This window comes from Sarcophilus harrisii, chromosome 2, assembly GCF_902635505.1.
Source record: "Sarcophilus harrisii chromosome 2, mSarHar1.11, whole genome shotgun sequence".
NCBI classification, from domain to species: Eukaryota; Metazoa; Chordata; class Mammalia; order Dasyuromorphia; family Dasyuridae; genus Sarcophilus; species Sarcophilus harrisii.
Window position 1 is genome coordinate 331,051,507 of NC_045427.1, and position 15,862 is coordinate 331,067,368.

General features: G+C 35.2%; 1 protein-coding gene and 1 long non-coding RNA gene across 2 annotated transcripts in view; one reads left to right on the forward strand and one right to left on the reverse strand.

Annotated features, from left to right (window-relative positions):
* Positions 1 to 1,995: 1,995 nt before the first annotated feature.
* On the reverse strand, positions 1,996 to 7,162 carry CFL2 (cofilin 2). The gene is made up of 4 exons (XM_003759048.4): positions 6,749 to 7,162; positions 5,199 to 5,506; positions 5,008 to 5,084; positions 1,996 to 4,920 (listed from the first exon to the last, which is right to left on the reverse strand). Exons 1-4 carry the CDS (start codon positions 7,052 to 7,054, stop codon positions 4,808 to 4,810), a joined length of 804 nt encoding a protein of 267 aa, XP_003759096.2. The 5' UTR covers positions 7,055 to 7,162; the 3' UTR covers positions 1,996 to 4,807.
* Positions 7,163 to 7,304: 142 nt separating this feature from the next.
* Positions 7,305 to 15,862, forward strand: part of LOC116421596 — a 43,708-nt gene continuing 35,150 nt past the window's right edge. Inside the window, exon 1 of the long non-coding RNA XR_004232048.1 lies at positions 7,305 to 7,787. This is a non-coding gene — a long non-coding RNA (uncharacterized LOC116421596). The remainder of the gene's footprint in view (positions 7,788 to 15,862) is intronic.

Here is a 15,862-nt window from a genome sequence, read left to right on the forward strand (position 1 = left end):
AGTAGTAACAAAGGCAGCAGTTGATAGTAGTAATCCAAGGTTGAAACTTGAGAAATAATCAAAATAGTCGACAAGTGTTTGATAAATCCTAAAATTAGAAGAACTCCTCCCCAACGTTCATTTATTTATTTGAGTACTGCAAAGAAAACTGAAAAGCAATTGGGTGAAAATTAGATTGAGATTAAGCTGAGCCATTAAAATGGATTCATAACCCAAATATAAAAGATTACCTGTTTTTAAAAAATTAGAACCAGATGTATGATGACTGTGAAGAAACAACCAAATATAGATTATAGAAGACATAGCAGATAATTTGTTATACAAAAGATTCTGCATAAATAAAAATCAATGAGATTGTAGAGCAAGGAAAAGATGTTTCTATCAAATATTAATGATAAAAGTCTGACACCTAAAGTATATCGAGAATTGATAGAAATATTTAACAGATTCATTTCACAATAGATAAGAGTGCTGGGCCAGGAATCAGAAAGACCATAGTTCATATCCAGGTTTAACACTTCCTAGCTACATCTGCCTCAACTTTCTCAACTGTAAAATGGGGTTACTTCATAGGGTTGTTGTGAAAAGCAAATAGGATATTTGCTCAGCAGTGTCTAACACATAGTAGGCACTATCCAACTGGCTATTGCTTTCCTTTCCCCTTCATTCCATGGTGAACATGAATAGCTTTCAAGAGAAATGCAAACTATAAATGACCACATGAAAATATGCTACAAGTCATTATTAAGAGAATTATAAATTAAAATATCAAATATCCTGCACATTCATAAAATTAATAAAAAATTGCAGCATTGAAGAGACTATGGAAATGAAAGCACACTATATTATTAGAACTGTGAATCAGTGCAACCAATTTGATGTAAATTTATTATGAAAGAAATAGTAATTAATCACATTCTCTGACCCAGAGATTCAACTCAAAAGGCAGAAACAAAGGTATAGTATATACCAACATATTTATAGCAAATATGTTACAGAATAGCAGCAGTAGAAACAGTAGGTATCACTTGGGGAATCAATGCAAAAACTACGGTAACCAAATGTAATAATGTGTAGTAAGAAAAGACAAAAGGAATTTACAGAAATGTGTGAAGATTTAACCATAAAAATAAGATACACCCAAAATTTGTAGTTTCATTAAGGATTCTTTGGGAACTTTTGTTCAAGATTTTATCATAAAAATTTTCTGAGAAGGCAGCAGAGGATAGGACCAAAAGGACTTGGGTTTAATTCCACCTTCTAGCTCTCCCACTCAAACTCCAAGGCTTTACTATTTAGCTCTAAACCTATGGTATGATTTGTATGAATTGGCCAAGAAGGAAAGAAGCAGAACCAAAGAATAATAAATGCAATAATTCAGATGATTAAATAACAGATTTAGAGCTGGCAGGGGCATTGAAAGCCATTTAAGAACTTTAAGGTCTTAAAGTTAGCTTCAGAGAAGGGATTTGAACCTGGGTCCTCTCACTTCAGTCAGTGCTCTTTCCACTATTGTGCATTGTTTCACTATTATCACAACATAAATGAGATTAATAACAGAAAGTCAAACTCTGAGGATAGAAAGCAAAATGTCTCTCTCTCTTAATGGCACAATGTGAAATATATGGTCAGATAAAGTTACAATGTAAGGGTTTTGTGTGTGTGTGTGTGTGTGTGTGTGTGTGGAATTCATAATTTCCTGTCATAAATGAAGATTCAGTGGGAATGGGACAAGGTTAAGAAATGATTTGTATAAGACATCAATAAAATGTAATTTTAAAACAATAAAAACCCCTTAAAATGGAAGTTACAATTCTTCCCCAACTGGTAATCCAAATGATATATAAAGCATATGGTATATAGTTACGCCTGTCCTCGAGGAACTTACATTGTATATATAAACTCCTTGAGCATAGCAATGTTTTGTCATTGTTTTGCCATTGCCTAGCACGTTGCCATACACACACACACACACACACGTTCATATATATAATAGGCATTTAAATAAAGGTTTATTGAATTGGAGAAAAAAAGAAATTAAATCCAACTATCAAGATCAAAGTTAACAAGAAAACCTCCTCTAAGACTGCACTTTGTTTCACCAAAGCAAGAGATGCTATATGTATGTTTACAAGGGGCCACAAGACAGGGAAACCCAACATTATTGACCAATTTCCTCTATGTTGAGTATACAAAATCACAATGTAAGAGTACTGCTATTTTAGACAGAAAACAACAGCTGACAGCCAATTTGGGATAAGTGCCAAGCTGTATTTGCTTGATGTTGAGAGCATAGTATAGTGAAAAAAGAACTGGCTTTGAATTTAAGAGAATAAAGATTCAAATCCTGTTTCTGATACCAACTGTGACTGTGGGCAAATTAAATTTCTGGAGGTATTAGTTTTCTCAATGTAAAATTTTCTAGATGGCTTTTGTGGTCTCCTCAAGTTCAAGATTTATGATCTTATCAATTTATCAAATAACTTCAACAACATAGCTTTTCAAAAAAAAATGTCTATTCTTAGTCATATTTCACATTAATCACTCAAAACAGATTAAGACCAGGCTATGCCTCTTTGATACATTAGCTATTTAAGAAATTTTTAATGCTCTTAATCTTACATAAGCATATTTCAGTTGCTTTCAATAGCATATACAAAGATATATTTCATGAGTGAAGTTAGTTCAGTACATTTTAAACATGTCAGTTTTCTTGGTTTGTAATATATCAATCACAAAAGAGAACAAAGCAAAAAAATAAGCTGAAATGATCAAATCCTTAGATATACTCTTAGTGGTAGGCCAGTCAATTTAAAAAAAACAGACATAAAGTCAAATACTGCTGCTCTGTACAACTTAAGTAATAGCCCCTTATTTTGAAGCAGAAAGGGGGAATAATTGAAAAAAAAAAACCTGCACGCTAACAGTAACTGTGATGTGTCTTAAGTATATCACTCAGATGCTCTGCTTAGGAGTTTGGCCTTGCCAAAAAGGCAATAAAAATGACCAGAGTAATACACAAAACAGCTGGAAGCCTGAAATAAAATCTCTATATAAAAGTCCCAAGCCATTCACAGTTTAAAATTGATGTCTCCTTGCCTGAGAATTAACCTATAGTTTTCTTCTGAAAAAATTCCCAAATATGGCAAGTATCTAATTGCATTCAAGCATCAATTTTGCTTGTGTTTTGTTAATAATTAAAAAAAAAATATTTATTTGTATTTCTCAGTTTCTGCCTCATAAAAAGTATTTTTATAGCTATGTTTCAAACTACAATTAACATGCCTTTTTACATACCAGTAGAATCATGTCCAATTTTGCCATTTGTGAATAACTATGACAAGATACAAAAGCATGTGTCTGCCATAAATAGCTCTGGCTAACAGTAAACTGCTCACACAGGGCAGATCAAATTCTCTATAAGAGTAGCCTTTGGAACTCTACCAAATCCCCCAACTAATGTTAAAACTTGATTATCAAAATCGTATTCATTTTAGTTTTTAGAATTTAAAAAGAGTTTATAAAAGAAACCCTGTACCAAGAATATTATTATATTCTTCAAAGAAAGACTATTTCCCAAGTTCTGTCCAACACAACAAAGGAAGACAAAGACTGCCAACTGTCTTGAAATGTGAATATATTACACAAAAAATGTAGCTACTGTATTTTAATAAAAATAATCAGATAAGAATTCATGTAAAAATGCAAAAACTAATTTGGTTTTCAAATTTAAAAATCTGAAATGTTATTATAGAATTATTGTGGCATAACATAGGTATCTGTTAATTTAATGGCTATATGCTACAAAAGTAGGATTTCCAAAGAAATCAAAATGTGGTCATGAAAGTTATGACAACTACACGGAAAATTCACAAATTAGCTATATTGAGATGAACAAATAAATGTTTACCTTTACAATACTTCCACAGAACAGTTTTCAAAATATGCTTAACAGAAGCATACTAAACTATATTTTCAAGGAAAACAAGGCAACATTCTGTAATAAGCCACAAGTTTTATTGTAACGTGGCCAATTTGGTGGGGGAAGGGAATTTGATCTCAAAAACAATGTTCCATTTAAGGCTCTTTTCATACAGAAATTGGCATTACAACTACATTATTCAAAATATCTTTAGTACTGTAAGACTCACATGGTAAACACAACTCCTACCCCTGGTTCTGTAGTGTACATTCATGGAAAATAAAAAGGCATGAACTACTACTTCATTTAGGAAGATATGTAGATAATAGGAATGAACACTGAGGTAACTACAATAATTTAATGATAGTTATAACAACTTAATTGGCATTCCTTTTTGATGGGGACAACCTTATTACATAAAAGTGCTTCAATGCATAGTTACACATATAAATATATATGTGTGTATATATACATACACATATATGTATGTGTGTATGTATAAATGCTGCCATGTCACAATAGGCGTGTTAAAAGGCAGGTTAGGTGTACAAAGCACAATAACTTCAGGAACTGCAATCAGGTGCAACTCTAAGTAATACTGAATAAAGTTTAGCATCTGACAAGTGGATCACACTTTCAAAGCATTCAAACTGACTTATACTTATCTTAGTTCTGTAAGGGATGCATATAATACCACCTTTTTGGCTACATATAACTACCAGGATCAAACAATCTAATGGCAATCACTGGTAGGCTGCTTAAATTACTGACATCTCCTTTATGTTTTTGGGTAGAGTATGGTAAGGGACAAAAACCTAACACTATTTTCCAACTGACGGAGCTGCAGAAATAGAAGCTACTTCTGGATGGCACTTCACTGTCATTTTATAAAGGTCTTCCTTCAAGTGAAACTACTACATTGCCTCCCAATTTCTCTCCAAGCGTTGAACGATCCTTAATATCATCCAAGCCATTTACTTGCCACTCGTGTTTAATACCTAAAAAACAAGACAATCACAATGTCGATTACCTTACTGTTAAAAAGAAACAATAATTGCTTTTTGCAAAATATTTATTGTTTGTACCTGTAAATTTCTTTTTAATGGCATCTTTAGAACTAGCATAAATCATCTTGCTTTTTAAAGGTGCACATTCAGGAGCCCTACAGAAGAAAAACAATTATTCAATCCCATTTATGTGAGATATAAGTGCAAAACTATCTGTCAACAATAATCCTTGCATTTTAAAATGCTTTTTTTCTTTTGATTTTACACACCAGAATATAAAAACTAGATCTTCTTTCTTAGACTCTTTTGTCTCGTATGTAGCATCATACAAAGCATATCGGCAATCATTCAGAGGTAGCAACTTCACAAAAGATGTGTAGGGGTCCTCTACAGTTTCACCAATGTCACCCACCAAGATCTGCTTTGCTTCCTCTACAATTATTTGTTTTTTGTCATCACTTAAACAGAAGAGAACAGCTTTCTTTCTTTTTTTGATTTCCTCCTGTGTAGAAGATTTTCTTACTTTCATGTCATTAAAAACTTTGATTACTTCATCATTCACTGTTACTCCAGAAGCCTGAAAAACAAAAAATATTAAGTTAGAAAAAGCATTTTGATTTTAAACAAATATCTATTGGAGTATGACTAATGACGTATAAAAAGAAGGGACTTCCCAAAGAGGAGTTATTCATTAAAAGTCTGAAAGAATCAAGTATTATCATGAAATTTTAATAGATGATAAATCAGGAAGGCCAAACTAATTTCCTGTAATTTTCTGCTCTATCAACTTTTTAAGGAGGTTGGAATAAAACAGTGAGGTAAAAGGATAATAAATAATTACTGTTCCACTCTGAAATAGCCCTTATTTTACTTGGTGATGTCATAGCAGTAATATATTCAAAAGCAGTAGCAGAAATAGATTCAGTATTTACATAGCAACACAACCGGGTCCTTTAAAAAAGAAACTTTGGGGTTACAATGAATGCATCCATACTTTAAGGGGAGGAGAGGGGAGAATCATCCTATCCAGCGCAGTTTCCACATAAGGAGAGGTAACGAAGAGCAAACTTCCCAAGTTATGAACGACTGAGCTTCCTCCCTAAACCTAAGCCGGGCTACAGCCAGTTTTTTTTTTTTTTTTTTTTTTTTCCCCGTTTCTTTAAATCCTTTTTTCTTCCTCCTTGTATCTCCCTCAGAAGTAACATCAAGAAGATTCTATACACTTTGGGCCATTTCTGAGCTAAGAGGGTTGTACATTTTCGTGAGCACAGTGTCCAAGTGAAACTGAAGGACAAACGCCGGGGCTTCCAGGCAGACCCTACTGCCACGCCCCGGCCCCAGTAATTGCAGTGCCAGCCCTCGGCCCGTGGACGCAAGTCCTAGGCTCAGACCAGGGGTTGGACACCGGTCTCAGTTTCCTACTCTGAAAAACAGTTGCAAGACCACCTCGGGTGTGATCGAGATGCTTCGGCAATAACTCTAAGGGGCAGCGAGGAGCCCCTGCCGGAGGCGAGCCCTCAGCCCCGCGCCCCGGGCCCCGCACAAGAGGCTTTGGGGAACGGACCCCTGACGCCCCGGATCCCCGCCGGAGAAGCTGTGGCCATGTAGGGCCCCCTCAGCCCCGCAGGCCCAGCAGAATGGGCAGGGTAGGCAGAAGTGGGGGATGGGGCGGCAGGGACAGGAACCGGGGGCGACGACCCCGGAGAGGCTAAAATTAGGTTAAAATGGCGGCCCTGAACCCAAAAGGCCGACCGAGGTCTAAAGGCCAGGGACGCTGTCCCGACTTCTGGTTTCCAGCCCCGCCCGCGGCCAGCCTTACCATGGTTCCCGGGACAGTAAAGGTTGCAGCTAGAGATCTTCCCTCAGTAGCACTGGGGAGAGGAAGAACGAGGAGACGAGAATAGGAGGAGGAGCAGCAGCGGGAGGAGGAGCCCAGGGAGGAGGCGCAAACAAGAGCGAGGGCAGCGGGAGGAGGGGCGTGGACGGCGACTGAGGCAGCTGCAACAGCTGCAAGGAGAGGGCGGCGGCTACGGGCAGCTCCAAGATCTAAGCAGCGACAAACGCAGGGAACTCTGGGACTCCGGAGCCTCGGGAGGAAGCGTAGATGATGGCTGCCGAGGCGCATGCTCTGAACAGAACTGCGAGAAGGTGGAGGGCGGGTCCGTCGTTTCCTGTCTTGTCTCTCTTCTCCTTTAGGCTCTGGCCTGTTCACCCGAGAGGGCAGCTCTCCTGGCCCGGTGGTGTTTGTTGGCGGAGCCCTTCCGCCTCTAGCGGGGCGTTTTAAACTGCCGAGTCCTCCAGCCCCGTTACTGACCGATCCCTATTTTAAGCGTCGTGCTCTTGATTGATGGAAGCAGGCGCAGGCGTAAAGATGCCGACGAGAGGCTCCTGCTGCCGGCGCGCCACTGTGCGTTGGCTTGGTGGGCTTCGGGATGCGGCACCCCTCGGGGTGGAAGGCTTGTGCAAGCTCCGCGCTTAGGGCGCGGCAGAACTTTCTCTCTCCCTGCCCCGGCCCCGGCCCCGGCCCCGGCCCCAGCCCCGGCCCCGGCCCCCCCGCCCCTGACTTTGCCCGTGATCCCGTCCGTGCCTCTGTCCCTGCCAAGATTTATGTGGTGAAAATGAGCCAATATCCTTATGCGCAGATAGAGTGAATAAGACAATCATTACCGATCTCCTTTTGGATCCTCATAGCCAACTTGGACCCATGTAAATTCATCTGGGGATACTGTCAACTGCCTCACCAGCTCTAAGGGCCACCATAGTTCTGCCAACCTGATGGCCCTTACCCGTGCAGCTTCTTCTCTTTGATCTCTTCAGCAAAAAACTCTTTTTTTCATCGTAATCGTCGCTTCATGAAGGTGATATTTCTAACATCATAGCTTTTTCCCTATTGCTCCTTTTAAATATATATGTATATATATATTTTTTATTCTGAATTTAAACATCCAAAAAATGTTATTTCCGAACACAAAAATGATTTTTTTTATGAATCTCCATTTGACGTGCCTTGATTTAAAAATATATATATATGTGTATATACATATATATATATAATTCTACGAATTAATTTCAAAGATGTCCTGCTTATCCACGCTTTCTTATTCATTTCTTCTATTATTTTCTGTTGTAGCTCAATTTTAAAAAATTGTCTGAAATAATTCTTTGTGTCCAAGCAAAAGATCAATAGGATTCAGATATTCTTGCATTTTTCCTCATTGAGTGATAACTACCTTCCTACATTCATTATTATCACTGAAAGCAGGGAAGAATTCTCCACTGGGGTCTCATTTAAAGCTATAACTGGTAGAATGATTATAATCCCCTACTTTGTTTACTTCATGCCAGTCTATTATTGACATGTTACCTCCACTTCCTCTCCCTCTGCATATCATCTTGCTAGGACATCCTAGGCCCTTTTATATGATTTATCTTCCAGTTGGAATTCAGTTCCTGACATATAGAAAACACTTCATGAATGCTTTATTTATATTTTTTAAATTCCAGTTTTAAAACAGGTTTATTTAAAGATGTGACACTGAATCTACTTTCCTACTCCCCAACTCATACTCAACAGGTTGGGTCTCCAGGAGATTACTACCCAAGGTTCAGGGTCAGTCAGTTGACAAAATTATTTCAAATCAGAGGCATTTACACAAAAAGCAGTACCAAAATATTTCCTTCATTGAATCTGGGGCACATTATTCCACACAGAGCATCAATAGGAAGAATGGACATATGTTTTAAACTTATAAGTAGAGAGGTACATATATAGAGGTCTGTGTCCAGACCAATCCATACTTCTTCATTGCAAGACCTATATTTCTCATGTTGCTCTCACTGTGCTCAACATCTCTTTATGTATGTTAATCTACTACAATACCTGGTCCTGCTTCTCTTCATGGCTCTATTTGACTTCTGACTATGAAATTTGAAAGAGCTGAACACTTTGGGCTTGCTCCATAATAATTTCAACAGAGCAATGCAACTCCTGATTGATTGAGTTGCTCTGTTGTAAGACTACTACTAATAAGGGAAAGGAGAAAGGAATCCTTATTTCCCTCATCTGCCACTGTACTCTGGGATAGGCTCAGGAAGAAAAAAGATTAATTATTTTGCTAATATTATTATTTATTTTTCTGTCTTCTCAACTATCTTGGATATCTTCCTTATTGCATCAACTGTGAATAAGATGATTTCATCCAAAAAAAGGAAAAAAAGCAGAATGGATTAGAAAATACAATCTAACATTAGGTTGTTCATCAGACACATCTGAAATGCAAAGATAAAAAGAAGGGACTAGAGCAAAATCTACTATGCTCAGGTAAATTGAAAAAAGAAAGGGGATCATGTTTTCAAATAAGGCTACAATAAGTGTAGGCATAATAAAAAGAGATAAGCAAAGAAATATATTTAAAGCCACTATGAATGCTTTTAGCTATTCAAGCAGTATCAATACTTATTCATTTAATACAATAACATCCCAATTGTTTAAAGAAAAAATTAATTAAATTAGAAGTAGATAGTAAAACTATAGTGGTAGGAGAACCTTCATGTATTCCTTTCACACATAATAAATTAGCCAACATAAACAATAAAAAAGTTAAGAATGAAGGTAGAACTTTATTGATATGCACAACTTAGAAGCAAAAAAGTCTTTCTATTGGATGGGAATAGAAAAAGGATTATGTTCTTCTAAGTTGTGCATTTCATTTTTAACAAAAATTGATTATGTATTAAGACATGAACTCTACAATAATATAGAAAAGATGAAGTAGCTCATTTGAAACACTTGAAGTAACTGAAGTACTTCAATTACTGGTGAAAATACAATTAAAAATTATATTAAATAAAGGACCCTAAAAGAAAGGCTAAAAAATAATCAAGTAATCTGAGAATAAATGACAGATATCTAAAGAAATGATACATCAAAAAACAAATTATAGAAACGATAGAACTTTCATCAAATAAAGTTACAATAATAAGATGAGGTGAAACTAAAGTAGTTCTTAGGAGAAATTTTATATCTCTAAATGCTTTCACTAACAAAAGAGAAAAACCAAAGAATTGGGCATGCAACTTAAAAAACTAAACCAAAAGTCCCCAACTAAAGAAATTCTAAAAATTAAAGAAATTATTAAAATTAAAATAGAAATATCAAATTAATAAATAAAACAACTTTTAAAAATGTAATAAAGCAAACAGCTAATCTGATTTAATAAGGCTGAGAAGAAAGTAAAATTATTTCAAAAGTGAAAAGGGAAAGCAAATAACAATTGAAGGGAAAATTAAAGGAATTCTCAGAAACTTTTATCTAATTATATTCTTATATATAATATAATCATGTAATATAATAATTATTGATTAATATTATAATTTGTATTGTATAAATAATATAAATAATTTTATATTTCTTTGTATAACAAAGAAATATTATATTCTATACAGTGTCCCTTTATAAACATCAGAACAAAACTTCTAAATAAAACATTAGCAATTAGGCTTCCATAAAATATTTTAAAAATTAAGAATTGATTCAACATAAATAAGACTATAAATGTAACAAATCGTGTTAATAATATAAAAATATGGTTATATTAATAGATGCTGAAAAGGCTTTGGAAAAAAGTCTGAACCCATTTTTATTAAAAACTGTAGAAAGCATTAGAATAAATGGAGCTTATTTTGCTATAATATGCCCATTTTCACCACTACCATTAAACTTAGTCTTAAAAAATATTAGCTATTCCAATAAGTCAAAAGAGATAAATTATGGCAGTAAACATTGGCAAAGAGGGAAGAAAGCTAACACTTTTTTTCTGATGAAACGATTTTTTAGAAAACCTTGAACCAAATATTAATTGAAACAATTATCAAATTCAGCAAGGTTGCAAAATAGAAAACAAATTCACCTAAGTTGTTATATATAAAACCAACAAAATCCAGAGGGAAGATTTCTGAATCTACCAATATTCATCCAACTACATAATACAGAAAAGCAACTTTGAAAGAATTTAGAACAATGGTCAAGGCAGTAATAAACCATGACTACTGAGGACTAAAGATCAAACACTCCACTTACCTTTAACAAAGACGTGATGAACTTAAAATACAGTGAGAGGCATACATTTTTAGGAATGACTAAGGTGGAAAATTGTTTTTCTGGACTTCATGTTTATGCTGGGGGCAGGAGGGTTGTTGTTTGTTCACTGTGAGAAAGGGAAAGAGTCAAGATGGCAGAATAAAGGCAGCAACCAAATTAATTCTCCCAGAATTTCTCTCTAATCAATTTTAAAATAACATCAAGTTGATTCTGGAGCAACATACCCATCAAAAAGTAAAGAAGAAACATTTTTTCAGCCAAAGACAATTTAAGAAGTCAGTAGAAATCTATGACAAGTATTATTAATCAGAGAAATGCAAATTAAGACAACTCTGAGATACCACTACACACCTGTCAGATTGGCTAGAATGACAGGGAAAGATAATGGGGAATGTTGTAGGGGATGTGGGAAAACAGGGTCACTGATACATTGTTTGTGGAATTGTGAACACATCCAGGCATTCTGGAGAGCAATTTGGAACTATGCCCCAAAAGTTATCAAACTGTGCATACCCTTTGATCCAGCAGTGTTTCTACTGGGCTTATACCCCAAAGAGATACTAAAGAAGGGAAAGGGACCTGTATGTGCCATAATGTTTGTGGCAGCCCTGTTTGTAGTGGCTAGAAGCTGGAAAATGAATGGATGCCCATCAATTGGAAAATGGTTGAGTAAATTGTGGTACATGAATGTTATGGAATATTATTGTTCTGTAAGAAATGACCAGCAGGATGAATACAGAGAGGATTGGCGAGGCTTACATGAACTGATGCTGAGTGAAATGAGCAGAACCAGGAGATCATTATATCTCAACAACAATACTATATGAGGATGTATTCTGATGGAAGTAGATTTCTTCAACAAAGAGAAGATCTAACTCAGTTTCAATTGATCAAGGATGAACAGAAGCAACTACACCCAAAGAAAGAACACTAGGAAATGAATGTAAGCTGGTTGCATTTTTGTTTTTCCTCCCAGGTTATTTATACCTTCTGAATCCAATTCTCCCTGAGCAGCAAGAGAACTGTTCGGTTCTGCACACATATATTGTATCTAAGATATACTATAACCTCTTTAACATGTATAGGACTGCTTGCCATCTGGGGGAGGGGGTGAAGGGAGGGAGGGGAAAAATCGGAACAAAAGTGAGTGTAAGGGAAAATGTTGTAAAAAATTACCCTGGCATGGGTTCTGGCAATAAAAAGTTATTTTTAAAAAATAGATGTGAAAAAGAAACCAATTCAATTAAAAAAAAAAAAAGATTTATTAAATGGAAAAAAAATGTAATGAACAAAACACCTCAACTAGCCAAATGCAAAAGGAGATTAAAAAAAAAAAAGCTAACTGAACAAAATAATTCACTAAAAATTAGAATTGAACAAATGGAAGTAAATGGCTCAATGAGATTGAAAGAATCATTGTTTTGCTTACATTGGTTTTGTTTGCAAAACAAAAAAAAAAAAAATGAAAAAGTAGAAGAAAATATAAATTCCTTATTGGAAAAACAACAGACCTGGAAAATAGATCTAGGAGAGACAATCTAAGAATTATTGGACTTCCTGAAAACCGTAATGAAGAAAAGAGCCTAAACATCTTCATCCTTCAGGAAATCATCAAGAAAAACTGCCCAGAAGTCTTAGAACCACAGGGTAAAATAACCATTGAAAGAATTCACCAATCACCTCCTGAAAGAGACCCCAAAATGAAAACTCCAAGGAACATTATAGCTAAATTTCAGAATTATCAAATCAAGAAGAAAATAATGCAAGCAACCAGAAGCAAACAATTCAAATATCAAGAACCCACAATCAGGAGTACCCAGGACTTAGTAACTTCCACTTTTAAAGATAGGGCATGGAATCTGATTTTACAAAAGGCAAAGGAACTTGAATTGAAGCAAAGAATCCTCTATCCAGCAAAATGAGCATCATCTTTCAAGGGAAAAGATGCACATTCAATGAAACAGATGAATTTCATCTATTTGTGATGAAAAGACCAAAGCTGAATAGAGAATGTGATCTTCAAATATAGAACTCAAGAGAAGCATAAAAAGGTAAAAAGGAAAGAAAAAAATAACTTTCTTTTAAAATTTACAAAACTTATGTCCCTATATAGGAAGATGACATGTTTAAATCTTGAGATCTGTATCTCTGTAATGAGTATACTTAGAGGGTGCAGATATAATTTAATTTTATTGTTATGATTTAAAAAAGAAACTGGAGGAGGAAAGGTGATTCTACTGGAAGAAGAGGAAAATGGAGTTAAAAGTGAGGTAAATTACCTCTCATGGGGAAGCAAAAAAGACCTATTGCAATTGAGGGAAAGAGGATAGGGGATGAGCATTGTATAAATCCTACTCTCATCAGATTTGGCTCAAAAAATAATAGACACATTTAGCTTTACAGAGAAGCCTGTTTCACCCAATAGGGAACTAGGAGGTGAAGGGGAAAAGAAAGAGGTAGACTAATAGAAGGGAGAACAGAAGTATAAGGGGAAAGGTATAAGAAAGGAAGCGGGACTGCAAAAGGGGAGGGCTGTTTGAGGGAGAGAGTCATCAGTAACAAAATACTGAGGAGGAGGGAAAGGGAAAAAGGGAAAAAATATGGGAGTCAACAAGATAGCAGGAAATACAGAGTTAGTAATTTTATCTGTGAATGTGGATGGAATGGACTCTCCCATAAAACAGAAAGGGATAACAGACAGGATTAAAAGCCAGAATCTTACAAGTTATTGTTTACAAGAAACTCATTTAAAACAGAGTGATACATTTAGAGTAAAGATAAAAGGCTGGAGCAGAATCTATTATGATTGAGCTAAAGTTTAAAAAAAAAAAAAGAATGGTAGCAATTCTGATCTCAGATCAAGCAAAAGCAAAAATAGATTGAATTAAAATAGATAAGGAAGGCAACTACATCTAACTTAAAGGTACCAGAGATAATGAAGTAATATCAATACTACACATATATGCACCAAATGGTATTGCATCCAGATTCCTAAAGGAGAAGTTGAGAATGGCAAGGAGAATTAGACACCAAAACTATACTAGTGGGGGATCTCAATGTTGCTCCTTCAGAACTAGATAAATAAAATCACAAACTAAATAAGAAAGAAGTTAAGGAGGTAAATAGAATCCTAGAAAAGTAAGGGATGAAAGACCTTTGGAGAAAATTGAATGGAGACAGAAAGGAATATACATTTTTTTTCTTGGCAGTACATGGAACCTACACAAAAATTGACCATGTATTAGGACATAAAAACCTCAAAAACAAATGCAGAATGGCAGAAATAGTAAATGCATTTTCCCCAGATCATGATGCAATAAAAAATTACATGCAATAAAAAGCTAGGAAAATAGACCAAAAATTAATTGGAAACTAAATAATTTAATCCTTAAGAATGAGTGGGTGAACTACACACCTCTCAGATTGGCTAAAATGACAAGAAAAGATAATCCCAAATGTTGGAGGGGATGTGGGAAAACTGGGATACTAATACATTGTTGGTGGAACTGTGAACATATCCAGCTATTCTGGAGAGCAGTTTGGAACTGTGCTTAAAAAGTTATCAAAATGTGCATAACTTTTGATCCAGCTATGTTTCTACTGGGCTTATATCCCAAAGAGAATTTAAAGGAAGGAAAGGAATCCACATGTGCAAAAATGTTTGTGGCAAGAAACTGGAAACTAAATGGATGCCCATCAACTGGAGGATGGCTGAATAAATTGTGGTATATGAATATTATGGAATATTATTGTTCTGTAAGAAATGACCAACAGGATGAAAACAGAGAGGATTGGCGAGACTTACATGAATTGATGCTAGGTGAAATGAGCAGAACCAGGAGATCATTATAAACATCAACAACAAAATTATACGATGATGGACAAAGCTCTCTTCAACAATGAGAAGATTCATACTAGTTCCAACTGTTCAATGATGAAGGGAGCCATCTACACTCAGGGAGAGGACTGTGGGAACTGACTTGTGGTTCACAACATAGCATTTTCACTCTTTTTGTTGTTGGTTTTTATTTTATTTTGCTTCACTTTTTCACTTATGCAGCACAATAATTGTATAAATATGTATACATGTATTGGATTTAACATATATTTTTACCATGTTTACCATATATTGAACTACTTGCCTTCTAGGGGAAGGCATGGGGAAAGGTGGGGTAAATTGGAACACAGGGTTTACGCAAGAGTTAATGTTGAAGAATTGTCCACTTTGAAAAATAAAAAGGTTTAATAAATTTTTTTTAATTCATTCAAAAAAAAAAAAAACAAAAAAAGAATGAGTGGGAGAAACAACAAATCATAAACACAATAATTTCATCCAAGAGAATGACAACAATGAGACAACATACTAAAATTTGCATGATGTAGCCAAAGTGGTTAAAAGGGAAAATTTTATATATCTAGATGTTTACTTGCATAAAATAGAGAAAGAGAAGATCAATGAATTGGGCTTGCAACTAAAAAAGCTAGGAAAAAAATCAAATTAAAAACCCCTAATTAAATACCAAATTTGAAATTCTGAAAATAAAAGGGGAGATTAATAGAATTGCAAATAAGAAAATTATTGAATTAATAAATAAAACTAGGAGTTGGTTTTATGAAAAAAACCATATCTATTTTGTTGGTCTTTGTTGGATGTTGTTTAGTTAATTTGATTAGAAAAAAGGAAAGAAGAAAATTGAATTGTTAGTCTCAAAAATGAAAAGGGAGAACTTTCTACCAATGAAGAGGAAATCAGAGCAATAATTAGGAGTTATTTTGCCCAACTATAAGTTGATAAATTTGATAGTCTTAGTGAAATGGAGGAATACCTACAAA